Raw genomic sequence first — 26,132 nt, 5'->3', positions numbered from 1 at the left:
CGGAAAAATATATCCAACCCGTATCCGAATTTTTTTCAAAAATTCTATCCGTATCCGAATCGGATAGAAATTTTTTATCCGAATCCGATCCGAGTCGGGTCGGATAGCGGGTCAAGTCGGAGTTAATCCGACCCGTTTTCACCCCTAAGCAAGTATCATTTGAGCTCATTGGAACTTTATTAGGAGGCCATATTCCCGCGTGTTCTTCTTTGCCCTAAACCTAACCCTTGCCGTTGCCAATTCTCAAGTAAGTAATAGGGTCTTGATTCCATTATGACCTTACCATTATCCTTTGTTCGTCCATCGATTTTAAATTCCTATCTCTTTCTTCAGGTTTTATCTCATCTCCAATGGATCATCCATACGATGGCTTGCTTGATACTACTATTTGTCGCGATGAGCAAATGAGGAAAAAAAAAGATTTTGGGATAAATTTAGAGGTTATCTTTCTCATATCTCTTCTACTGTCATCGTCAACTGTTCTATATAATGGAAAATTGTGAGCATCTTAGTTTTTTTTATTTTTTATTTTTTATTTTTTTAACAGTTGAGGTATTTTGGTGAGTATAGATCAGATAGGATTGTGCATTCCATTCAGCATGTTGACTAGGATGAGCGAGTCAGATTCAATCCATATGTGTGTGAAAGGTCTGTCCTTCAAGCACATCAGCGGGTATCTAGTTGTTAGTTGTTGCAATATGCAAATGGATCATCATTCCCAACGTAAATATCTAAAGAATAATCACAGATCATTCTTGGAAAAGCCATAGATCGAAAAAGATTAGACTTCATAATCAAAATTTCATGGGTCTTTTACATCGATAAGATTTAAGTTTGGTTGAGCTGTTTGAGGAAAACAAAGAGAATTGCATACTTATAGTTGTCATTGTAGTGTATAAACCTAGGTTTGTCACATGCATTCATGGATAAAATTTCTGCAAGAGTTCTATTCTATGAGGCAAAAAGATTTATAGAGTGTTGGTTAACGTCAGATTAAGAACTTGCTGTAGAATCTGTTGATTCCTTTGGAATTCTGTAAATTTTGATTTTTTTTTTTTCTCTTTGGGCCCCATACATTAGGAAAAGGCTAAGACGATGACGTCTATGATAGATTGAACTATTGAAGAAGATTCCTTTATATTCTGCCTCACTTGCATCATAATGCATGTTTGCAATTACAAACTTTAGTTGATGTTTTGAAAGAATTTGCTATTTAGAGATCTTTTACTGCAATGTCTCTTTGCTAGAAGTATTGCCTCTTTCTCTGATTATATAGTTTGGTGAAAGCCGTACTTCATCTGCCCTCAAATAAAGTATCCCTGAGGAGTATTGTCATACCTCCTCTCTTGTTTTTCCATCTGCAACAAGTACCAAACTCTTACTACAAGAGGCATCTGGCATTTAGTATGTTTCTTCATGTTTGTGATTTAAAATCCTAAGAATTAATAGATCAATACATCATAGAGCCAAAAGATGGGTGCAAAGAGTCTTTCGCAGTGTTGTGACAACATGGCACCTTGGTAGTCAACTTGAAGGGTTGCAAATCAATATGGGCAGCATGTGAAACCTATGTTTTAAATTTTAAAGGAATACTTTTTGTTTCACGTGTTTGGCTATATTTTGTTAATGACCGTGAAACTGAAATGCCATGCTTAAGGTATGGGGGCTATCAAAGGGGATATGTATGCAACAATGGCCGTACTGATCGGCAAAGGATGTGACGATAGGTACTTACCGTGCCGGCGGCGTACCAACACGTGGCACGAGGGGTGCCACATGGCACACCTCTAAGCAGCTTTGCCGGTCATGTTTGCCGTAGACCAGTCATTGCCACCCCTCGCCGACCTCATCGTCGCCATTTGTTGTCATCTCGTCGTCCCCGAGTCGCCAATTGCACACGATGGGATGCCCTAGACTGAGGAGGAAGGAGTGGCGGGTCGGATCGAGTGAAGTAAAAACTTAAGTTGCGGAGTCTCTTGTACATCCATTTGGGAAATCTCTTGTACATCCATCACTGAAATGATGGACGCAAGTTGTTGGCTGAGACTAACTTACTTGACAGTCCTAATATCTATTGACTTCTACTTTTTGCTCATTGTCTTGTATTCGTGCAGTTGACTACTATACCTTTTGTATATTCATCCATGCTTAAGTATTTCATATCATGGAAGATGGTGTTTGTAGCTCATTTTTTTCTTTTAAATCTTAGGAGTTATTCTGGCATTCTTTTGGCCGATGGTTATGGCCAATTTATAGTTCTTCTCTTTCCCGACCCAAAAGTTCCATCTTACTCTAGCAAATTCAATAATATGCATAAAGTTAGGATATGCTAATTAGTGCTTGATATATTTGCCTTCATTTTCAGGACCTTTTCTTTTCATATGATTAAAATTCAATACTAGGAGCTGGAGCGCTTCTGCCAATTCTATGAGAGAAGCTCGTCAACATTTCCCAACTGATATGGACAAAGAATGGGGAGAGCAGGGATATGTGTGCACATTTGAAGGTTACAGAAATATATAAGATGATGAATTAATAGATTTCTATTTTAACCACATCAATAGTAATACTTTGTGTTTAATATGGAGAAAGAGCGGAGTTACATGATCCTAAGGTTATAAAATTAGATAAGATGATGAACCAGTAATCTCTATCTTAACAATGTCTTATGTAATATTTCTCAATTTTAGAGGAGCTTGTATTCAACATTTATAGCATCTAGTACTGCTGAAGATTTACTGAAGTTTCTCTTTTCTAGAGCAAGACTTGACCATTTTTTTCAATGCTTACTATCTATTAGATAACCAATTGATCTAAAGCTTAAGTTGTTAGATAACCAACTGATCTAAAGCTTATATTCAACAATCATAACGTCTACTACTGCTGAAGATTTACTGAAATTTCTCTTTTCTAGAGCAAGACTTGAAATTTTTTTTTCAATGCTTACTTTCTTAGATAACCAACTGATCTAAAGCTTAAATTGTTAGTTAACATTACCAATAATATATATTATGTCTTTAACACACACCAGCCCCCCTATTCACTGCAATTGGACGTATGATAGATACGAGAATGTGCGACCAACCTCTATACGATGCCAGAATAAATAATAGAGAATAAGGAGTAATGGGTAACAAAAAATAATGACTATCATGCTTATACCACCCCCTGTCCACATTATGTTTGTGAACCATAACATAGTTGGTATTTTCATTTTGCATTCCATGATTCCATCATTCATTGCTTTTCACGGGCAGTCATAGAATTACAATTACCTGAATTTACAGTTTTTAGTTACCTACCTCTAAATAGTAAAAATTTTGTTGTTATCATTTTTGCCCAATTTCAGGCTTTACTTTACTAGTCTGATTGATCATTATCTCCTCATCTCCTCTGGAAATTGAGTTTACCTATGAAATATGCAAAAAGAAAAGCATAAATGAATGGGAAGGCAATAAGAACGACGGCAACCGCTCCCAAATGACTGTGGTGAAACCCAAAATAGTCTTCCAGGAATGAAGAGATTGATTTGGTCTCACCAAACACCATTATCTCCTTGCTGACATCTCCATACTGTGAAGTAAAAAGCCCATTCAGAGTCCAGGACGCTGGGCTAATGTAGTATAGCCAAATCCACCACTTTGGAATTTGCTGCAATAAAGTAAATTAACTGTCAGGTTAATGCATCTAACTATCTATATGCAAGCATGCAACTTTATTATAACTTATAAGACACCCTAATTTCTGCTTCATTCAACAAATTGGGATATATTTAAAAGATCCATATTGTTTTCTAAGGGATTCAGGCACACAAAGCGGGCCTTGCCATGTATGGTTGCATTTAGGTTTCTTTGTTTTCAACAGTTCAGATATATTTCTCTCAGCAGACAACCAATCCATAAGAAATCACTGGAAAACAATGTCATTTATGAACAAATGTACTAGCCTTTGATAGATTAGTGAAAAATGTGTTGCATATGTGCTTGTGTAACGTGCTTCATAATCCTCACTGCTTCTAAATGAGCTAATGTAATTTACTTTATTTTTTTTATTGATGAGCAAAAGTTAAATGTGGACTTACTGGACTAGGCACAATGAAGCCAGAGAAGAGGTTTATCAAGGTGTAGAATACAGAGGATAATATGGATGCCAGTTGAACATTCGGGGTCAAAGAAGTCAGCATCATTCCAAAGTAAATGAAGTAGAGCAATGTGCAGAACATCACGTAGAAGTACCAGAAGAACTTAGGTGCTGTCCAGGAGTAGCCAATTGCTGGATAAGCTATGATCATAAATAGTACTACCTGGAAGAGTACGTAAGGGATCTCGATGACTACCTGGAAAAATTGGATGCTATTAGATTAATTTTAAGAGAAATAATTATCTATTGTAGAAGTGGTGGCATAACTATCATTAGCTTACTTACCTGTGCAAATGAGTAAGCCCATGGAGAGTACATCCCTGCAAAATTTTCTCTGTATACAACAGTGCGCTCAATGGCAACAAATGGTATAACTGATGAACAGTTGTTTATTCCAGTGAAGGTAGTGACAACATACATACAACCCAAAATATTGAATAAATCTTGTTGGTTGTTTCTGTAAGGAAAAGAAAGAAAAAGAAGATATTGATGAACATAGTGTTAGAATAAAGTTTAAATTTTTAAAGTAATTGGTGAGTTAATATAATTTTAAGTTTTTGGAGTAGTTAGTGAGTTAATATGGTATTAGTTTTTAAAATAGTTGGTGTAATATTGTATTAGAGCAAAAGTCTTGAGTTCAAATTTTGTCAGGTCCATTTGTCATTAAAATATAATACTTCCACTCATTTAAGTTAAGTTCACTTCTTGGACCTATCAAAATATCTTAGCTCAGGAGTGAGGAAGAGTATTAGAATATAAAATAAAATAAATATTGTTTTTTAATAACTTAAGCTTTTTATAGTAGTTGATAAGTTAACAAATAGTACTTGATTTATAAATTAGTAAGATTAAGTCTTGAAATTCTTAAAGACCATGAAGTTAACCACAAGGAGATGCCTGTTTGTATATTGTTACTTGTATAATCCTTATTGTACAAGGTCGTAAATGTTAAGCTGAGAACAACTTGAAAGTTAATGTAAATTTGTGAATACGTATTTTCTTTCCTTCTTTATTTTCTTATTGCCATTTTTAGAAATTGTCAACTATCATGGGTGATGATTATGGTCTTCATATATCCTCTATGTTAGATAATTGGTTGTTTTATTAGCTTAAATTTTTAGGTCAAAGGCTAACAACGCATATTTTGCTTTAACATGCCATCTCATGTGTGGCCCTTATAGCATGTGGACAATTGATAGATAACACAATGTGCGGCTCACCACGCTGCAATATTAGAAAATAAGGAACTAAAGTGGGCTAATAAAGTTTGAACTCATGACATCTAGAAAAGCTAGCTCTAATATTATATAAGTTGTTAGGCCTTGTTTAATTTGAGGCTAAGCTGAAAAAAATATTGGTTTTGGAGAAAAATAGATGATATGTAAATTTGATAGGTAAAAATACCATTTTCATGTCATGATGGTGGTCATTATTATAATATACAAATATTTTATAGTGTCTTATAATATACAAATATTATAATACTATAATAGGCATTTGCAGGCTTAAGTGCATATTTAAAAGGATTTGTTGACTTATATAGTGTCTATAATGGCATTTGCGGACTTAAGTGCATATTTAAAAGGATTTACTAGTTTATATGGTGTCTATAATAAGCATTTGTGAGCTTAAATGCATATTTGAGAGGATTTGTTGGCTTATATGGTGTCTACAATAGGCATTTGCGAGCTTAAGTGAATATTTGAAAGGATTTGTTTGATTATATGGTGTCTATAATAGACATTTGTAGGCTTAAGTGCATATTTGAAATGATTTGCTAGCTTATATGATGTCTATAATAGGAATTTATAGGCTTAGGTGTATATTAGAAAGGATTTACTGATTTATATGGCGTCTATAATAGGCATTTGCAGGTTTAACAACATATTTAAAAAAATTTGCTGGCTTATATGGTGTATATAATAGACATTTGCGAGCTTAAGTGCATATTTGAAAAAATTTAGCTTATATAATGTCTATAATAACCATTTACGAGTTTAAGTGCATATTTGAAAGGATTTACTAGCTTATATGATATCTATAATAGGATTTGCCGGCTTAAGTACATCTTTGAAAGAATTTACTAGCTTATATGACGATTATAATAGCCATTTTGCAGGCTTAAATGCATATCTGGAAGGATTTGCCTCAATTGGACATGATTTGACATAGTCTTTGGTGAGAGCAGAGAGAGAGGAGAGAAGAAATAAAAGAGGCTCGATTAGATATGATTTAACCATAGATTCCAGTTTCGATCGATCTCGAGTGGAATCGGCTGAAACGGATCGGGATCGGCCATAGTCGATCTCTATCTAGATTGAAACCAGCCGGTTAGCTGGTTTCGGCACTGTAGCAGTGCTGCTGTAGTAAGCGGCTACAGCAGCCTGCACTTGCTGTTAGGACCAGAAAAAATAAAAATAAAAATAAAAATAAAAATAAAAATAAAATAAAATATTTGGGTTGAGAGAGAGGAGGGTGCACGTGCTCTGCATGTGCAGCCCCTCCCCTCTCCCTCTCCGGTACGCAGTGGGAGAGAAGGGATTTCACCTAATCCGAATCAGATTAGATTTAATCCTTTTCTAATCTATAAATTAAAAACCCTAATCTCTGTTTAACCATCTTAGCCATTTTCTCTCTCTCTCTCTCTCTTCTTCCTCCCTTCTTTCGCATTTTCCTCACCGTCGGAGTCACGCCGTGGAATCGGCTTGCCGGAGCGTCGCCGGAGTAAATTGGGGCCACCACACTCCTCCCCGGTGAGCCCTCTCTCATCCCTCTAGTTTAATTTAAATTCAAAGAGATAGATTAGAAATACCTAATTTTGGGGGTTTTCGGCCTCATCGGCAAATCTGGCCGGCCGGCGGCTTCGAGTCGCAACCGCATCATCACCAGAGGCTTCGTGCTTCGAGCCTGGCGTCGGAGATGTCTTCTACGAGGTCCTCGTGGCTCTGATCGGCGTTGGATTTCGCGTCGGTCGTCGGTGATGAGTCCTCCTCCACCTCGTGAGGACGACAGAGGAAGGGTGAGGGGGAGAGGAGAGGTTGAAGGTGGTCGTGAAGGGGTCGCCGGCGAGAGGTCGCCGGCGGTACCCTCTCCCTCAGCCATCTCTCGCGTTAGTCGCGAGGGGGGGAAGAAAAGGGTTGGCTGGGCTCGGGTGAAGCCCGAGCCAACCACCTTTTCCTTTTAAGTCGGGTCCGGTTCGGGTTTGGATTTCGGATCCACAAACCCGAACCGAACCACTTAAGTTGGTGGGCTGCGGGTTAGCCCGAGCCCAATTCAATTAATTCGGCTGGGCCTCGGCCCAATCCGATTTAGTTGATTTCTTTTGGATTGGGCCGGGCCAGCAGCCCAGCCCAATCCAATGGGTAATTTTAAACCCATTTTAGTTATTTTTTGTTTTTAAATTTTAAAAATATTGTTATTATTCAAATTAAAAATTTGAATTTTTTTTTAATTAATTAAGGTGGTGAATTTCAGTACGTGAGCTAGAGATTAGAGATTTTGGTTGTCTTGCCTAGACTCAGGTGAGTGGGTTCACTCACGTGTTTATTTTAGTGTATTTCGTATTTTTTTTCAGACCATGTAAATTTTCTATATGCAAATTATTTATTTCACTCTCATGTGTAAAAATTAACTTATTGCAATTTCTGTGTGCAAGTCTATTTATTTCATCCGTACGTGCGAAAATTTAATTGTTTTATTTTCTGTGTGCATTTTATTATTATATTCAGTGCATCACTATACTTCGTGCTAATATTGAAATTTGTGAAAAGAAAAATGAGATTAGTATTAATATGACTTAGAGAACAGTCCCGGTATAAATCGTTGTGATTTTCCGTGGTGACTCAAGTCTATCTGGAAGTCCAGGGGAAAGTCCTAAGTTAGATCACTGCGGTGACTTTCTTAGGTGACTCTGGCGGGGTTAGGGAACAGTCCTAAGAAAAATGAGAAAACTTCCTAGGTGACTCTAATTTCTCTCAACGGTTAGAGGAAAAGACAGAGTGTGTTGATCACAGGGTGATACCCTCTGATGACCCTAACCGGATCAGCTATGAAGAAAAGTCCCGAGCGTCATCTCGAGGTGACTTCTAGTTGATGTGGATCCACAGGGTTTAGATCCATTGAGACATATGACAGTATAAATATCAAAAAGATGTAATATATTGGAAAACGTGCAAGGTTACAAGTTGTGACATTTCTCTATTGTTACCATTGTTATTATTGTAGAGAGCATGCCTATTGCATACTATCATGGATATTGTTGCTTTTAGTTAACTTATTCAACATTAATATGTTTTAAAATTTATTTGGTTCGAGTGGATTCCACTCACTGAGCTATAGTTGTTGGCTCACGAGTTCTATTGTTTTTTTTTTTATATTTGTTTATTTATTTCAGGTAATAGTCAGCGGGGCGACTGAGCGTGATGTACCCGGATTCTACCTCCACTTAGGATTCACCTATTTACCTTTCCACTCTTTTAGATTTTTGTGCTTTAGATTAGAAGATTTTATTTTATTTTAGTTTAGAGACTCAAGAACATTAACATTGTTTATTTTATTTCAATTGCATTTAGTAATAAAATTTTAATAAAGCACATTCTAATTTTATTTATTTATCTTGTCATCGTATACGTAGAGAGTATTATTAAGGCTTCGTGCATCTCAAGCATATTGAGATGCATGGCCGGTCATGATTCCTATTTTGGGTCGTGACACTTGCTGCAGCTGCAGTAGGCCTGCTGTAGAGAGAGAGAGAGAAAAAAAAGAACATTTTTAGGCTTTATATATAAGTAATTATTATTTTCTTGTAATTATTTTTAAAATTTTTAGAAATTTCTTAATATTTTTAAATAATATTTAGAATTTTATTTAATTAAAATAGTCCTATCCGATACAGATGGCCGACATGATCGATACGGCCGATACATATCGTTTTTCTGGACGGCCGATCCTGATTTCGAAATCTTGGATTTGACACATCCATATAAGAGGATATATTTTATAATATAAAATATGAATATTTGGAAAAGAGAGGAGAAGAGAAAGAGAGATAAGATTGATAAGACATGAAATTGATAGATTTAAGTCATAAGGGTAAAATTGAAATCAATTTAAAATAATATTATAATTTATATATTATTGTTTATTTATTTATTGGGGACTAAACTTGATTAGGAGAAAAAATTTAATTTGGTAGTTAATTTGAGTGAATCTTGGGGAAGCTAGCAAAGAAGAGAGAAAAATTTTGGGTTTTGAGATGCTATGAAGCTTATGACATTCAATAAATTTGCACTAATACTCGTCTACTCCATCATATGGACCATGTGGTTAAAAATTGGGTATCTATTTGTCTCTGGCAGATAGATATTTGTTCTATATATACATATGTATATGTATGTGCAAACATTTGCAAGTTCACACTATATTTTTAAACTGTTTCTTAGTTATTACCATGTTCTATCCATGTATTTGGTCTGCATTCACAAGATATTGAAGTATGAAACTTATAAAGTGAGTTATAGGTACTTACATTTCTTTTCCATGCTTCCAGAATAATGCTGCAAATGCTATAGAGCCTACAAGCATGAATATTATCCGCACCAAATTATATGAAGGACTTCTCCAATATGACAAATATTGCTTCCACAAGCATGCTTTGAACTGTCCCCAAAAATTTAGTGTGAAGCAAGTCGGAAAGCATAGGTCCTTTGAACCCAGTGGAGGTCTGCTCAGCTTCTTGACCAGCATCTTGTTGTCCCTTCAGGTACAAAATAGAAGTTCTAATATAACAAATATATAAGATTACATTGCATACTTCATATATCTGGATTAGCTTCTTTTGTTGGCGCATGTATCCTATGGATGATCTTTAAGAAAATAGCTTATCTCGTTGCAAACGTTTGGAGCATATGTTGTTAATATGTCTATTATAACAAAGTGAATCAGAAATTTAGGACATGCACTCCCACAATTACGTGCAATCTTAATATGGGCAGCAAAGGAATTCATGTAGTCAAACTCACTCGTAAAGAGATGATTCCTTGTAAACTTTTGCAAAATCTACTCCAAGTTGCATCTCAACTGATGCAGAGGTAACTTCTAACATCCATGTTGCTGGGTTGTAGTTATTTCTAATTCTTGGTACTCCAGGAATTCCCTGAAATAGAAAAGATTGAAAAGAAAAACTATTCCAGAATGCTCTTCACAATAAAGTAATGAATATACAGGTAAAAAAGGCTGCAAGCATAAGAATGGACTACCTTGGATGTTGGTAACTTTATATAAGAGCTTGGACTGTGTTTCAATCTGGTCCTTCAGCTTATAATAAGTAAGAACTGAATATGGTTCTTCTCTACAACATAATTTTCTCATGTTTTAATCTCTTTCCTGGTCCCAGGAATCTTTCTTGATTTTAGACAGATAACTAGAAAGACCCTTGTAAACCAACTGGTAGTTTGTGTAACATTCAAACAAAAAAACAAAGCAAAAAAACACAAAAAGAAAAGAAAAAGAAAAGAAAAGAAAAGAAAAGAGGGGGGCCGCATGTGCAGCACTGTTCACTTCCTTCTCTCTTTCGGAGATGGAAGGGGAGCGACTTCCCTCGACGATTTCATTAGGGAGAAATCACTTTACGGCTTCTCTCCTATTTAAAGAGGAAGATCCTCTCGTCAAAGGGGGATCAACCTATTCTTCTATTCCCCTTCTCTCTTTCCTTCTTCCTCCCTCCTCGTCGGGGGTCACCATCGTCAGAGTCGGTCATCTGGGAGTCGCCAGAGTGAGAGGATAACACCAATTCGCAGGTGAGTCCTTTTCCACCTTCGTCAATTAATTTTAATTCTTGGTTGTCATGGATGGTCATGTCTTGAGGTCTCGTTTCATCGGCTTCCTCGCTTGCATCACCATCTTTGGCGTTGGTCCCATCCAACCTTTTGGAAGAGTTTCCCATCTCGTGGAGAGTCCCTTGTCATCATTTATTGGAGCCTTCGAGGCTTAAGGATTGATCTCGCTCAACACTGTGGCCACTGGCCATGGATCTTCAGTCGACTTCTCTCCACTTTGTGTGACTTGACGGAATTGCAAGTAAGATGTTAGTGTCGCCAGAGATGGAATCGTAGGTAGCCATCTCCCCTACTTTGTTATCTTCTTCCTTTTAAGGAGGAAGAAGAGCTTTGCGTTGGAATTTTGATCCCAAACCAACCCGTGTGTGACTTTGGGTTAGTGGGTTAGCTTAGACAACATTGTTGGGATCTAAAGGGCCCAACCCTTGAGTAGTCTAACGTAAACCCAATTTGGGCTATGGGTGAACCAGGTTTGGGTCAGAGTAGACTCAGACCTTATTTTCTTGTTGGGTTTAGGTCGTGACCCTAAGGTTTCAAGTATTGGAATCGGGATCGTGATTGGCCGTCCAAAAATAATAATAATATATATCGGCCGTCCAAAAAATAACACGTATCAGCCGTATCGGTAGTATCAACAAGATCGGCCGTCTGTATCGGTTTGTATTCACTAACTCTCTCTTATCAAACTCTCTCCTACTCTCTCTCTCTTATTAATTTTCTCTCCCACTAACTCTCCCTCCCTTCTACTAACTCTCTCTCTTATTAATTCTCCCATTACCACTCCCTCTCCCTCACTAACTTCCATCTCTCATTAACTCTCTCCTTCTCCCTCACCGTCTCCTTTCTCTTGATCTCTCTCTCCCTCTCCGATTCTCTCTCCTCTCTCTCTTTCTCTCCCATTAACCCTTTCCCTCACCTACTCCCTTCTCTCTCGATCTCTCCCTCTTCGATTCTTCTCCGGTGATGCTTCTCCAACGAGCTCCGATGAGATATTTTTTTTTTTCTCTCTCCCTTCAACAAGCTCTCTTTATCTCTCACTGTCCTCTCTCTTTCTCTTTTTTTTTTCTTACTCTCCTCTTTCTCCCATACTCTTTCCTGATTTTGGTTAGTTTCAGTCGATACGGTCGATCCTGACTTAAAACGAATCGGGTATCGGCTAATCTGGCTGATACCATCGGGATCAACTATGGACATCCCGATTCGTTTAGGCTGATCTCACTCGGGATCCGCCGAAACTTGGAACCTTGCTTGGCCCAACTCGAATTCAAATTTAGATGGGGTTGCAGGCCACAGCCCACAACTAGGTCTTTAGGCTTTAGTTATGACCTATATTTAATTAGTTTTAAATTCAGAAACTTTAGTTATTGTAAATTAAAATAAGAGTTTACTTATAAATGAAAGTGAAGATTTGTACTTATGTCTAGATTATTGACCACAAGTGAAGGGATTTACTCACGTATTTATCCTCTCATGTTTCATATTATTATTTTATTATCTTCATAGTTCGCATATCATAATTGTATTCATGATACATTATACTTCATGGCATACATTAATTCATAAAATATTATTCTTCTGCAAGTAGCCAATATATTGGTCATGAGTAGCTTGTTGGCGTAAGTTATAAGTACGAGGGACTTGAGAATAGACTTAGGTTAGATATTCTTTGTACATCTCTCTATGTTGTCAAGTCTACCTTGAAGTTTAGGGGGACAGACCTATATCCGATCAACACATGATCCATTTAGGTGAATCTGGCACAGTTAGAGAACAATCTCAAGCTAGATCAGAAATCTACTTAAAGTGGCTCTAATCTCTTTCTATAGTAAGTGAAAAAGGCAGTTTGTGTTTTTCATATAGTGACACCTCCTGGTGATCCTAAGCAGATCAGATATGAAGAAAAAGACTTGAGTGCATCCTAATGTGACTTCTAATTGATGTGGATCTACGGGCACAGTCCCAAGTTGAGACAGTTGGCACTATTGAGATTGAGAAGGAGGGCATAATGAGATAGAGCATGATATTAGCTTGCTAATTGCAACTTTGTGGCTTATGTGTGAGAACTTTAAAAAAAAAAATCCCTCTCTCCCTCACCGGCACGCGATGGAGCCGTCGTGATTTTTTCGGCCGAATCCAAATCTGTTTTGGATTGGATTTTTTTTTCTATAAATTAAACCCCAAGCCCTCTCTATTGGATCTACCCTAGCCTTTTTTCCCTATCTTCTTCTTTCTTTACCGTCGGAGTCGTCGCTGATATGTTATTCTAAAAATTTCAAAGAGAAAATACTATAAGTTCAACATGCAAATTATTTTGATTCGAAATAGGAATCATGATCGGCCATGTATTCCAATAGGTTTTGGATATACAAGCCTTAACAGTAATTATCTGACTTTATCATATAAAGAAACTCAAAATTTATTCCTTTCTGGTAATAAAAAGGATTATGTAGATCCTCATTGATTTTCTGCACATCAATAGCTACAAAAAAAGTTATCATATCGTTCTTGAATTAAGTTCAAATAAATTGCCAAGCAGCAATCATGGTTATCTATGATCTATAGGCTTCTTGAAATAGTGAAATTTGAAATTGCATCTCTTTTCTCAGACTTCATAGGATATTCTCTTAATAATCTGTCAGCATCCATATCATCGATTGTTATTCAACTCTTCTAGTCACTTATGAGGAAAATTTTTCGTAGTATCATCAGAATCTTGATCAGATTTCATTTATCTTTTCAAATTACGCTGTATCTATTATCAAGAGAAAATTTGTTGTGATTCTTAATTATTGTTTGGCGATGGTATACGCCTGGATTAGAATGGATAAGCCCATCAAAAATTATTTGGACAAGAACTTTTTAATCTATCTGTAAAGATGACATCTTTTGGTATTCAGTCATTGCTCACCTAAATGGGGAGATTTGTGACTTAACTCTTGTAATCAGGCGAAACATAGTAGAAGAGTGCGTCTTCTAAGTCTAATATAAAACAATTTAGGCTTCCATGAATTGTTAGCTAGTTACTTCAAGTTTGACTCTTATTGCCAGCATCACTTTGAATGGTATAGTCCTTGACCATCTTTTCTAACTGGTAAGAAAAATTAATATAGTTTGTGATACGTGTCTTTCATTTTTCTTTCAAGATTGCAATGCTTTTGCTCATGGCTACTTCAAATATTCCATGATAGAAGACAGTCAACATGAGAATAGATAAATTTAATGACCAATAATTCTCATCTAAATATGTTGAACTGAGAAACACAAAACAATCACGGTTATCAAAGACTTGCCTCGAAATATTCAATAACTTTACTTGAATGCCGTCCTAATGGTCCACAGTATGTCAATTCTCCTCCCCTTTTCATCAAGATAAGCTGTAAGAAAATTGAAGATTGATTTTGAGGTACTTAATTAATGAAAAATTATTGTGAAGACAAGAAATAAGACAGAATTGGTACGATATGGTCGATAGTCTTGTCTGGTTGAGACATTAGTACAGGTCCTAATTTGGTGGTGTATGTTCTATACAAAGTAATTTCAGCATAAATTATTTTTGCTTAACGAGTGACCTGCAATTTCAGACAAGTTCCCAAGAAATTTAACAAATGACAAAAGTTTACCTCATCAAATGCCTCGAATATATCAATGCTTGGTTGGTGGATAGTACAAACCACTGTCCTTCCTGTTTCAGCAACATTTTTCACTGCACGCATGACAATTGCAGCTGCTCTCGCATCTAGACCTGATGTTGGTTCATCCATAAATATAATTGATGGATTAGAAACAAGCTCTACTGCAATTGTTAGCCGCTTCCGTTGCTCTGTAGATAGACCATTGACGCCTGGTATTCCAACCAAAGAATCGCTGATTCCATCAAGCTCAATTGTTTCAAGGACTTCATTTACGAATTCCTGGACCACAGTGTAGGTCTTAAATGCAATAAATTTGTCAAAGATAATACAAACACTCGAGACATTGTTTAGAATTTCTAATACCCTATGATTTTCATCATTTTGTAGGGTTAAAAGCTATCAGTTAATATCCAGGCAATCAGTTTTATGTACAAGTAACTTACGGATCTTGTCCTCAAACTAATTTCTGGTGGCAGACGCAGCCAAGCTGAATAAGCAACTGATTCTTCTACTGTAATTTGTGGAGAATGTATGTCTATCTGTTCACAGTAACCTGATATCCTAGCAAAAGTTTTTTGTGCTTTAGGATACCCTCCTATTCGTATGTCTCCTTCGATAACACCACCAGTTTTCCTTCCAGAAAGAACATCCAAGAGGGTGGTCTTTCCTGCTCCACTGACACCCATTAATGCTGTTAAAATTCCAGGCTGGAAAGCACCAGTTATATTGTGGAGAAGTTGGAGTCTTTTTCCTGCATAGCCTTGGTCTCTCACTTCCTACAGAACAAGAAATTGCTTATTGACATTCTTGACCCAGATTGAACTGCAAGGTATCTAATTTAACTTATATTTGTAGCTTGATTACCAGAGGAGTATCAACATAATAGTTCAGATCCTGAAATGCTACTGTGAGGGGAATAAAAGGTAAGATCATTTTCCCTGCACAATTTGCCATGGTATCATTAGTTACATTTCATATTTCTCCTCTGAAATTTCTATCATGTAATTATGATTCGTACTGCTATTTTTCTTTTGAGATAATAGGATCTGACAGAAGTCTCACCAGTCCTTTTAGGTTCTGTCGCAGTTATTTCAGATGTACTGGTGGTCTTGTTCACATAGTCTGTGTCAAGATCCTTTCCTTGTAGTTGAGAAAGCTTTTCACGAGAGATGATAGCTCGAGAAACTCCAAGAGCTGAGATGTAGAACTTGCCACTTGTCATTATTGGAAAGAAGAAATATGCATGCGTATGTGAGTAATTCTTTCTGCATTGGATGAATCTTACGTCTTTTGAAAGTCAAGGCCAAAATAAATCCGATGTTGAGCAATATAATGAATCCAATCAGTGCTCCAACTGCTATCCAGTAAAAGTAGCCAGGATAATTCAGTCCACGGGTTGTTAAAACTTGACTCCCAATCGTCATGTTTGATGATGAGATCTATAAAGTAAAATGTTGATTGCAATTGCAAGAGAAATGATGATTAGACCTCTGAACTACTTAGTGGAACATTTACATGATAGCAAGTTGATAAGTTGTCTGTTTACCTTTTGCCATCGTGGTGCTAGAAACTCATTAACAGCTAGGCCTACTTCTGTATACGACAAAGGAGAAATCCAGAAGCCCCATTTTAGCCAACTTGGTATAGAAGCTGCAGTAGGATAGCTACATTTTTAGCTTTTTTTTTTTTTTTTTTTTGCAACTAGCTAAATATGCGAAGCCAGGAACTGCCTTACATCGTGGAAGAATAAAGCCTCCAAAAAGAAGAATAACGAGAAAGCTCATGGTACCACCAAGGGTGGAAGCCACCACTGTTTGTAAATATGAGGCAATAAGACGGAATAGGGACAGTGACATTTGATGGACGAAAAAAAGTAGAAAGAGATGACGGAAGAATCTAAGTGTAGCATAAAAAATGAGGAGTTAGTGTGATATATATATATATATAAGGCACATCTGCTACAATTTTATTGAACCTCTTTTTAAGAGTTGGAATCTGATACGGTGCTTACCTCATAGCTTCAGGACTATATCCTATTACATAGTAAGTGATAGATGTCCAAATTATTGATTCTATTAAAGAGATTGGGATCTTTAGGATGGAAGCTGGGACTGCATATGCCCAAGCTGGATAGAAGTAAAAGTCCCTTTGCTTGTAGAAAACTGGAAGTCTAGAAGCTGTCATAGCCAACTCGGGGAATCCATTTACCATTAGTAAGAGGAGTGCAAAGAAGAGTGAGCCCATATAATAATTAGCATGAAGCATATCAACCCCCATATTTGTACGCAAAAATACGGTTCCTGTAATGGTTGCAACAACACCGAGCTGCAATAGATGAGGCTAGATCAGATTTCTTTTCTATGCAAGTGATATGAAGGCATTCATGAAATCTACCTGTGTTGCTTTGAATATGTAAACAAATGAGTTCCTTTTCATGAGAAGCAGTTCTCTGGCCACACAGGCTTTAAGCAGTTCCCACATTGACAACGAATAAATACTGAAGGAAAGAGCATTCTTGTGGCACTGGGACTTGTCATAAGGCTTTGATACCTCTTTAGCTAGACCTTGTCCAATACGGTATGATTTGAATTTATCAGAAAATTTATCAACAGAGATATAAGTATAACTGTCATGTGGATGGATCCAATATTGTTCTTGATCTTTTTTGGACAAAACCTGAACAAATTTAAAGATATGAGGTGATGCAATTCTGCCCGTATTTAGGAGATTAAGCAGCATACATAAATTTGTAGGTACCTCCTGAAGAAAGTCAGCAGCTCCTTTTCTTTCTGGGCATTTAAAGCCACACTCTTCAAAGAATTCCAGTATATGATTCTGAGGCCCATGATATACAATTTTTCCCTCTGCCATTAAGATAATATCATCAAAGAGATCATACGTCTCAGGTGCTGGCTGTAGAAGTGAAACCACCACAGTAGATTCTGTGATGTGAGCCAATTGTTGAAGGCAAGAAACAATCTGGAAGGTAGTGGAGCTGTCTAAGCCAGTTGATATTTCGTCCATAAAAAGAGCTTTTGTTGGTCCTACAATCATCTCCCCTATAAGGAACATATACAAGTGAGGGATCAAGGGCAAGAGAATCAATTAGCTAAATCCTGAAGTGGATGTTTAAGTAAATAACGCAATCAATCCATTAGTGTCCTGAAAAGTTTTGTCAGTAAGTAAAAAATTATGGGACACAAAAGTATTATGTACTTTTGATGCATTCAGCAATTCTTGGATTACCTGTAGTTAGTCTTTTCTTCTCACCACCTGAGATGCCTCTTCTCATAGCATCCCCTACCATTGTGTCTGCGCATATGTCCAATCCCATTATCTAATAAACAAGGATAACAGCAATGTAAAGATAAGGACTCTGACTTGATTCATTCATTGGCCAAATCTTGTTCTCCTATAGAGTTACCTTCATAATATAGTCTGTCTGGAGACTTCTTTCTAATCCCTCCACGGATATTGCCTACCATAACAAATTTAGGTCTCAGACATACTATAATGATTCAAAAATCTGTTTCTTTGATTACTGTTCACTTTAAAATCTTGTTCTATTTATAGTTATCTGGGTAAAGGCCTCATAGTTGTAAGGAATGTATCTTCATTTTTGTTCATCCTCTCGTCATTCCATATTTTGAGATTGTGAAGCCCATATATGTACGTCACATGCAACAATGAATCTTAATTGAATTAAGAAAGGAGAACAGATGATATGCTTTACCTTCATATATGTGTCTATGTCTGGATCAGGAACAATCTGTTCTTGCTTTTCCCTTCTACTTACTTCCTTCATAATTTCTTCAGTGTTCCGGGCGGAAAATTTTTAGTAACTTGACTGGATAGATAATAATCACAATCTGTAGAAAAGCTTTTTCAGATACATAGGATCCTTACCTGCTCTGCTACCAACACCTTGAAACCGTGCTGAAAAGTCTAATGTCTCCCGAACTGTCATCTCAGGAATATGCAGATCATATTGGCTTATGTAAGCTGATGTCTTCTCTGGGACAAACTCATCCAGTCTGAATCCGTTGTATTGAACTTCTCCAGTTACCTAGTGAAGAACTTGCCTAATTGTGATCAGTGAGTGAATTATGCTGGACATGATTAAAGAAAATTGTATGATGATAAAAATTCCTTTTAGCTTAATCTTTTTAGTACAGCCAAGTAGTCAAAATATTTGTTATCCTACTAAATCTGATAGAATTATGAATAGAAGAAGTTCACATGATAATAACAAAGTGACATTAAAAAATGCATTATAGTTTGATGAAATTGTTAAGGACATTTGAGTCCAGAAGGTGATAGTGATGTTTGGGCTATTGTATTCTAGTTGGCAATCAATTTACAATGGGCTTTCTCGGCAGTAATCTCAAGACCCTCTGTTTAAGATTTTCATTGATAAACTTGCTCCTAGAGGTAGTTGCAAATATTGTATATTTGTATGACAAAATTAAAGTTCAAAAATCAGGATTGAGATCGGGATTAGGGTCGGTTTCCTAAAAAAACGACACATATAGGCTGTATTGGCCGCTCGAATTAGATCGGACTATTTTTAATTACATAAAAATTCTAAATATTATTTAAACTGTAGAAAAATTTCTAAATTTTTTCAAAAAATGAACGCACTCTGTTTTGTGTCTCCGTAACAGTCTGTGAGTAATTTTATACCCTAGACGTCTTTCTCAAATTAGGATATATTATATATTTATATGTACGCACTCTGTTTCGGCCTCCAGCATGAATATATGATCTTATATGAAAATGATTACAGTTAAGCATATATTTATTAGTCATTTATTAGGTTGTTCTCAGGCATGAGTATGTAGATAATTTAGAAATGATTAGAGATGGATTTTGTGCATATTTTATTGGTCGAGTTGATTTGTAGCATGATTAGGTATGTGATAGATATATGGTTGGAGATTGTGTTGCATCATATTTTCTTTGGCTTTTTTACTACCTAAATTTTTAATATGCATGACTTATTATAGTATTAGATACATGTATATAATCTATCATGTATAAGAAAAATATAAAAATATATGTATATATAATATGACTTCTTAAAAGGTACCTAGTTAGGACTGGTATTGGATATACTCTTAGCATATGATAGAATATGATGGTGACTGATGGTTGTACTCTTAGCGTATGATATGATACAACTATCATTGATATACTCCTAGTATATAGTAGAGTATAATTATTACTAAGATACCCTTAGTGTACAGTTGGGTATAATTATTTTCAGAGATATCCTTAGCGTATGACAGTGTATTATTATTTTTAGAGATACCCTTAGCGTATAGTAAAGTATGTTTTAAGCTTGTGGCATGATGGCTAGATAGGTATTGGGTTTGGTGCCGAGTACCGTGGTCCAACATGATGAATGATCTTCAGAGTTAAGATTGATGACTGTGATAGTGAGAGATATGTGGATTATATCTGATTCTGATAATATATGATTATCGATTGATTGGCATGAATTATGCATCATTACTAATGAGACTATTATCACTTGATCATGATTATTATATATCATATGTTGTTATATTGGGTGATGTTATATTATGATTTTATCATGAGATATATTTTTTGTTTGAGGATATCTTATACTCATTTATGAAATAATATTGATTATATTTATGTATATATTATTGAGGATATATATATATATATGCTCATATACGACATTATGTATCTTTCTAATTCATATTATCCAGTACATGATTTACTTGTTGTTTGGCATCAGTGATTCGGGGTAAAGTATATTCACTGAGCCTTTAGCTCATAACTCTTTATTTTTCTTTTCTAATTCTCCCAGATACGAGGCACTTGATAGCGATTTGAGATGTCATAAAAAGATAGCTTAGAACATAAAAGAAGCAAGCTAGACGTAAGATAGTATAGAAGGTAGATTATTGAGTTGTACCGATATATATTTTTGTATTACATTTTAGGAAAATTTGTACATAACACCCTTTCTTTTAACGAAATTATGGTTTACACTTTACATTTTTATTATTTACAAATCGAGCTCTATAATTTAGTAAATATATGCAGAAAATACTTTGTTGTTAGATCTATTAGTTAAACTTAACCAAACCTCTGAGCTAAATTAACTATACAAAAAAAATTACGAAAATACTCTCAACCAAGTCATACTAAGGTATTTAGTCGTTTTACAAATAAGAGAATTTTAGTTCTTTTAGAAATAAAATATCTTTACTTAACGGAATATTTTATGGTGTTAGTTCAAATCTAACTTAGGGTATTTTTTATAGACATTTGCTAAATCATATGGTTCGATTTGCAAATAGTGAAAATGTAGGGTGTAAACCATAATCTTATTAAAAAACAAGGTGCCATGTGCAAATTTCCCTACATTATAGTAGATTGTGTTTTGTATAATAAAAAATGTTGTACAGGTTGGATGGCATTGTATTAGTTGTATTTGTTGTATTTTGATGATTTGTCATGACATTTATAGGTTGCCAAATTATGTAGTTTTTCAGGATGAATTTTTGTAGATTTTGATATTGATATGTTAACATATTTGTTTGAATGATAGCATGATTTATTTTGAGATGGATGATGTGAGCATAGATGTATCTGGTGTGTGACAACGCCGTCCATCCTGTTGTGCGTACCATGTGAGCACATAGGTATGCACGTGCCCGGTGTTATGGATATGGCCGATTCCAATCTAGATCTATCAATCCTTCGGACCATGGACTTAATGATGAAAAAAACATTAAGTCAAAATTCTTGAATATATTACATAACATGGAATAATTTTAATAGGTGGACAGAGAACCCATATATGTAGACTATGATGGTTGTTAAACAATCTCATCCAGTCAAGTTATATTATGTTACAAACTTATGATAGGACTGATTTAAGGTGAATGTATATAGTTATGATGGTTGTTTGTTAATCAAGTGTTGGCTTGTTGGCTTCTTCTCTAACTTCCCAGGTCAATTTACATTAAAGAGAATATTGTCAAGTGATAAAATTTTAAAAGGATGTTGATGTTCTAGACCAATTATCTCTTCTCACCAACTTGGAAGACCCTGTCTGTGTCGAATTGAGGAAGCTGGAGGTATGTAGTCTATTTTGGCTTCATATTATGGTTATAGTGCAAGGTATACTGAATGCTGATTATTAATTTGGAAGTGTTGTAACTAAAGCTGTAAGGGCTGTCGTGTGATAATTCTATATATGACTTAATGGTTTAGCTGGTTAGATTAATATTCAGGTTTTTTTGTTTCTAGTTTCTAGTAAAACAGGGCAATATTTTGGTCAAAAAGAAAGTAGAATTGTAGTATTCATACTGCAGTAGAGAGTGACAACATGACAAGAGTTATGTACAGATGTTATGAAAATATTTATATACTCCAACAAAAGAGTTAGTATCAAGACTCTAAAGAAGTGTTGCTGATTAGGGTGTATTAATTGAGAACAATTGGGAGATCTGATCAGATAGAGACCTGGCACATTAAGATGTTATCATGAAGAATGCTCAAGTTTGAATGGAAGTGCAAAGAGATTGAAATCATTGAGATTGTTAATTAGTAATGGTAAACAGCCATTAATTAGGTTACTTTGTACTAGTTAAATAGCCTCGAGTAATTGAGAGACAATCAAAAGATGGAGGTAGTAGGATTGATGGGAGCCATATCTACAGATAGGTTTCCTGGGACATATTTTGCAACGGAAGCAAGAAAGTAGAAGGAACTATGAAGAATTTAGAAGAAGGATAAGGAAAGGTAGTTAGGGGAGAGTACATTAGACCATTCACCATTGTCCTTAGTCTGTGGTTACCCTTCCCTCTGATTCACATATAGACTCCCTAACAAACTTAATACATCATTATAAAATTTAGACACTGAAGAACTCAACTTTCATATGATGATCCTAGGACTCAATTAACATAATGCATATCTAAATAGGACTCCAAATAGTATTATCTCTAGACTCTAATATACATAATACTACCTGAACTCATACACATCATATATTCTAAGGGTTTGGCATCTTATCAAAGCTATGCATACCATGTTTGTCAACCAGATGGCACCAAAAGAGTTTGCCTTTAATTAAGAAATTGGTTTTCTTTTAAATAATCATGTTCTTCATAGTAATCCAATCTTTCTCATATCCAGGACATTGTATTGAATTGCTTCAGTGATTGACAACCCGAACATCAGAAAAAAAAAAATCATCGGTTTTTGAGGTGCAAGTAAAACATCATAGGGTCATTACTGTTATGTTAACAAAGGCTTTAATTTTCAGTATCTGAAATTTCTACATGAAATCTGCTGTTCAGTGGAGAGTTGTTTAGACTGACCTTTTTCTCATCCGTGAATGTTAGTTTAGTTAAGATATATTGTCCTTAGTGCTCTAATATAATTAGCTGTTAATCAGAAATGAATTAAATGATAACCTTATGTAAGCAATAGTTTTGTATTATAGTAGAAGATGTAGGGGCATAGGGCCTTATTAGTGTCAACAATCTTCAATGATTTAGTTTGGCAGTTTCATTTTGTGTAACTTTGATTTAAGTATGTTTTTTTTATTTTTTGTTGTTGGAAATTGGACTAGATTCAAAGCTTGCATGAGCAATTAAATACAAGAAAATAGAAAGATGAAGTTTTAAACCATCTCGAGAGAGAGAGAACTAGCCTTCGATTCCATGGCTCAAGTTACATAGTGTAGCACCTTCTTTCCCTACACTTTTTGTGATCTTCATTAGAAGTTCTAAGCTACCATGCATCATCACAAGGATGAATTTATTGTTAACAGAGGCCAAGGAACATGAATTGATTGCAGATTCATATTTATAACTTTCTCAGAGTAGTAAAAATCCATCTATATCACTTGCTGAAAGATAAATACCTTGAGAGATTTGTCCAGCTTTCCTGCAAGTGCTAGCAAGAGGGTGGTTTTTCCACATCCCGGAGGCCCAAGTAAAAGAGTCATCCTGTAAAATATTGATGACTAGATAAGTAAAAGATTTCTTCATTTAAACTAAAGGAAATGAAAAGATAGGCTGATACAATGCTCCTAAAAGAAAGAGAAAAGTATTATATGCTTATTGTTTGATAAGGTAGTGCTTTATTTGTATCAAGAACTATTAAAATTCTGTCAAACTAAAGATAAACTTCAAGCTATGACCAGAAGTACTTTCCTGGAAGGCTTGATGACCCCACTGACATCCTTTAAAATGGTAATGTTTGCTCGAGAACTGAAGCCCGGCACCTTCAGTAGAACCTGCTTCAAGTGAATCCAGATTATTGTCATTGCATATATGCATCTATATTTAGACCGACTAGGATGACATACCTAAAACAATTACGTGACAGTTCAACTTGTTCTATTAGGACTTGTATTAGGCTCTTTTATGGTGGACATAATGAATTATGATTTAGCATCTGAAGCATAATTATCTGATAATATGTCATGGGATTAGTCATTCACATTTCTTTGAAACCCAAGGTGCATTAGCTGCATTTGATGGTGTTATAGTTTATGTGATGCATCATCAGTTAGCCTTTCGATAGATCAATCCACACTCAGACCTCTTCAGACTTCACCCACCAATAAGCAGAATGAACTAAATATCCTTCTTACCGAAACCATGCTCTTGGCAGTGTTCCATAAGGTGGGTAAGGGCTTCCCTTGAACTACTTCACACTCTGCTTGTACATACAGATTCCTGTACTTTATCTCTATGGTGGGTAGCTTCACATTTACTCTGCAAAATCATTAAGGACATTCCTAAAAAATTAATGTGTATGTTTTTTGTGATTTAGATGCATGGATGGATGCAACATATGATAGGAAGAATATGAGGCTACCTGTCAATTCTCTCTCTTTGCTTTTGCAACAACAGGCGGTTATCATTCTCAATGTGCTTAATTAGATTCTCAATGAACAGACGCCTTTCCAGAGCTCCCAATTTGGTAACATCTACTGCTCTCTTCTCCTTCCGACCTCCATCATCATCTTTGTCATTGTTGTAGTGATCGAAAAGTGACGTTCTCAATCGGTTGAAGGTAGGTAGCCTTTCGATTGCTGCCCATTTCAGCTCATACTCATCTTCATCGTCCCTCACAGAACTGCTGAAACTTCTCCGAAAACTCGAGGCAGCTGCCTGAAACGGTGTCCTTATGCTCCTCCCTACCTCTTCTAGTTCTACTGCAAAGGACTCATCCTCAATTTTGCCTGTCGTCTGAGCCATGATACTGAGAAGGCTCTTGGTCCCTCAAGCACTAACGGTATTAAGCTGAAATGTATATAGATTTACTTGCAAGCCAGATGTGATGACGAAAGATGCTGCATCATGGATTTACTCATCTATAGCAATATGATAACTTGATAATCATTGTTGCTGGTCAAGATAGTTGCATTGGAGGCACAATAGAATAGTATATTCTATGGAATAGCAAAAGGTAGTGGATTATTCTCATAAGATATTTAGATTTGTATCACTGAGTTGGGCACCACCTTCATAAACGAATCCATTTTGTATGGTGGATTTTCAGATCCCTCAACTTCCCGTTGTTATTTAATTAGTGAACTCTTTGTCATGGATAACACCTTCTGCTCCAATTTGCAGAACTGACGTTCACAATAATTTTGAGGTTTTCTACAGAATATTCAACACCATTGACTACTGAATGCCTGTTTCAATGTCTGATTCATCTCTGTCTACCATGTTTGTAATAGAGGAGAGTAAAGAGATCTCATAAAGCAGCTGGATGATAATATTATGATTCTATTTTTATCCTCCTTTCTGATAAATAAGTAAATCTGAATGCGTCAAATCCAAAATTAAATAAAAAATTATCCTTCCATGTGTTGTTGTGGTATCAATGTCTACTAGTTAGGTAGAACAGAATGGTACTTCGTTTGGTAGTTAGATCTGAATACTTGTATACATATTTAATCTTATCGAACATAGATTAAATCTCAGTTGACTATTTTTTCATTTGATAGCTTGATTATTATACTGTTATGCATTAAATCTCAGTTGACTATTTTTCATTTCATAGCTTGATTCTTATACTGTAATGCATTAAATCTCAGTTGACTATTTTTCATTTCATAGCTTGATTAATATACTGTTATGCATTAAATCTAAGTATAGTTAAATTACAAACCATTTAAAAATGAAAATAAAAGATAAAAAAAAGAATACTCATAAAAATATAAAGAAAAATTTTGGAAGATCCTAACTTTGTGTTAGGTAATACATTTTAATCATAAAATATATTATTATGAAAATATAAGAAATATCTATGAGTTAAAATTATATCGTTATTTCTCGTAACCGACTTTACTTATAATGATAAAAAAAAGACAATAACTCTGTTAAATTTTATTTTTTCTGATAAAACATTTAGTGGTATCTAAAAACTGGATAAGCTTTTCAGTATTTTTATCGGAAAATAAAATTAATGATAAATTTTATATTTTACTTAGGGCTACAGTGAAATAGATCTG

General features: G+C 35.5%; 1 protein-coding gene and 1 long non-coding RNA gene across 13 annotated transcripts; one reads left to right on the top strand and one right to left on the bottom strand.

The window, feature by feature from the left end:
- Positions 1-147: 147 nt before the first annotated feature.
- On the top strand, positions 148-24,823 carry LOC140775515 (uncharacterized). Of its 11 annotated transcripts, none has more exons than XR_012106764.1 (13): positions 148-247; positions 334-440; positions 2,366-2,506; positions 4,090-4,311; positions 9,689-9,901; positions 14,701-14,899; positions 14,996-15,137; positions 15,315-15,372; positions 15,464-15,531; positions 15,674-15,859; positions 18,581-21,726; positions 24,440-24,589; positions 24,683-24,823. It is a non-coding gene; the product is annotated as an uncharacterized lncRNA (long non-coding RNA). The 11 variants fall into 11 exon arrangements; XR_012106765.1 differs by adding an exon at positions 7,601-7,661 and having other exon boundaries at positions 15,315-15,531; XR_012106759.1 differs by having other exon boundaries at positions 14,803-14,899; positions 15,315-15,531.
- LOC140775513 (ABC transporter G family member 41-like) lies at positions 3,350-25,388 on the bottom strand. Of its 2 annotated transcripts, XM_073118862.1 has the most exons (24): positions 24,485-25,388; positions 24,258-24,381; positions 23,818-23,897; positions 23,523-23,610; positions 18,515-18,674; positions 18,342-18,418; positions 18,033-18,086; positions 17,855-17,945; positions 17,366-17,667; positions 17,003-17,284; positions 16,620-16,933; positions 16,344-16,504; positions 16,155-16,258; positions 15,894-16,047; positions 15,671-15,802; positions 15,473-15,546; positions 15,052-15,384; positions 14,597-14,887; positions 14,267-14,350; positions 10,161-10,294; positions 9,668-9,895; positions 4,426-4,597; positions 4,082-4,336; positions 3,350-3,651 (listed from the first exon to the last, which is right to left on the bottom strand). In XM_073118862.1, the coding sequence occupies exons 1-24, from the start codon at positions 24,865-24,867 to the stop codon at positions 3,385-3,387; spliced, it is 4,344 nt and encodes a 1,447-aa protein (XP_072974963.1). In that variant the 5' UTR covers positions 24,868-25,388; the 3' UTR covers positions 3,350-3,384. The 2 variants fall into 2 exon arrangements, with proteins under 2 accessions (XP_072974963.1, XP_072974962.1); XM_073118861.1 differs by having other exon boundaries at positions 17,003-17,667.
- Positions 25,389-26,132: the final 744 nt, after the last annotated feature.

Source organism: Typha angustifolia, chromosome 14 (genome assembly GCF_048772165.1).
Source record: "Typha angustifolia cultivar Huaian chromosome 14, ASM4877216v1, whole genome shotgun sequence".
Lineage (NCBI taxonomy): Eukaryota > Viridiplantae > Streptophyta > Magnoliopsida > Poales > Typhaceae > Typha > Typha angustifolia.
This window is presented reverse-complemented; position numbering and strand designations above follow the sequence as displayed.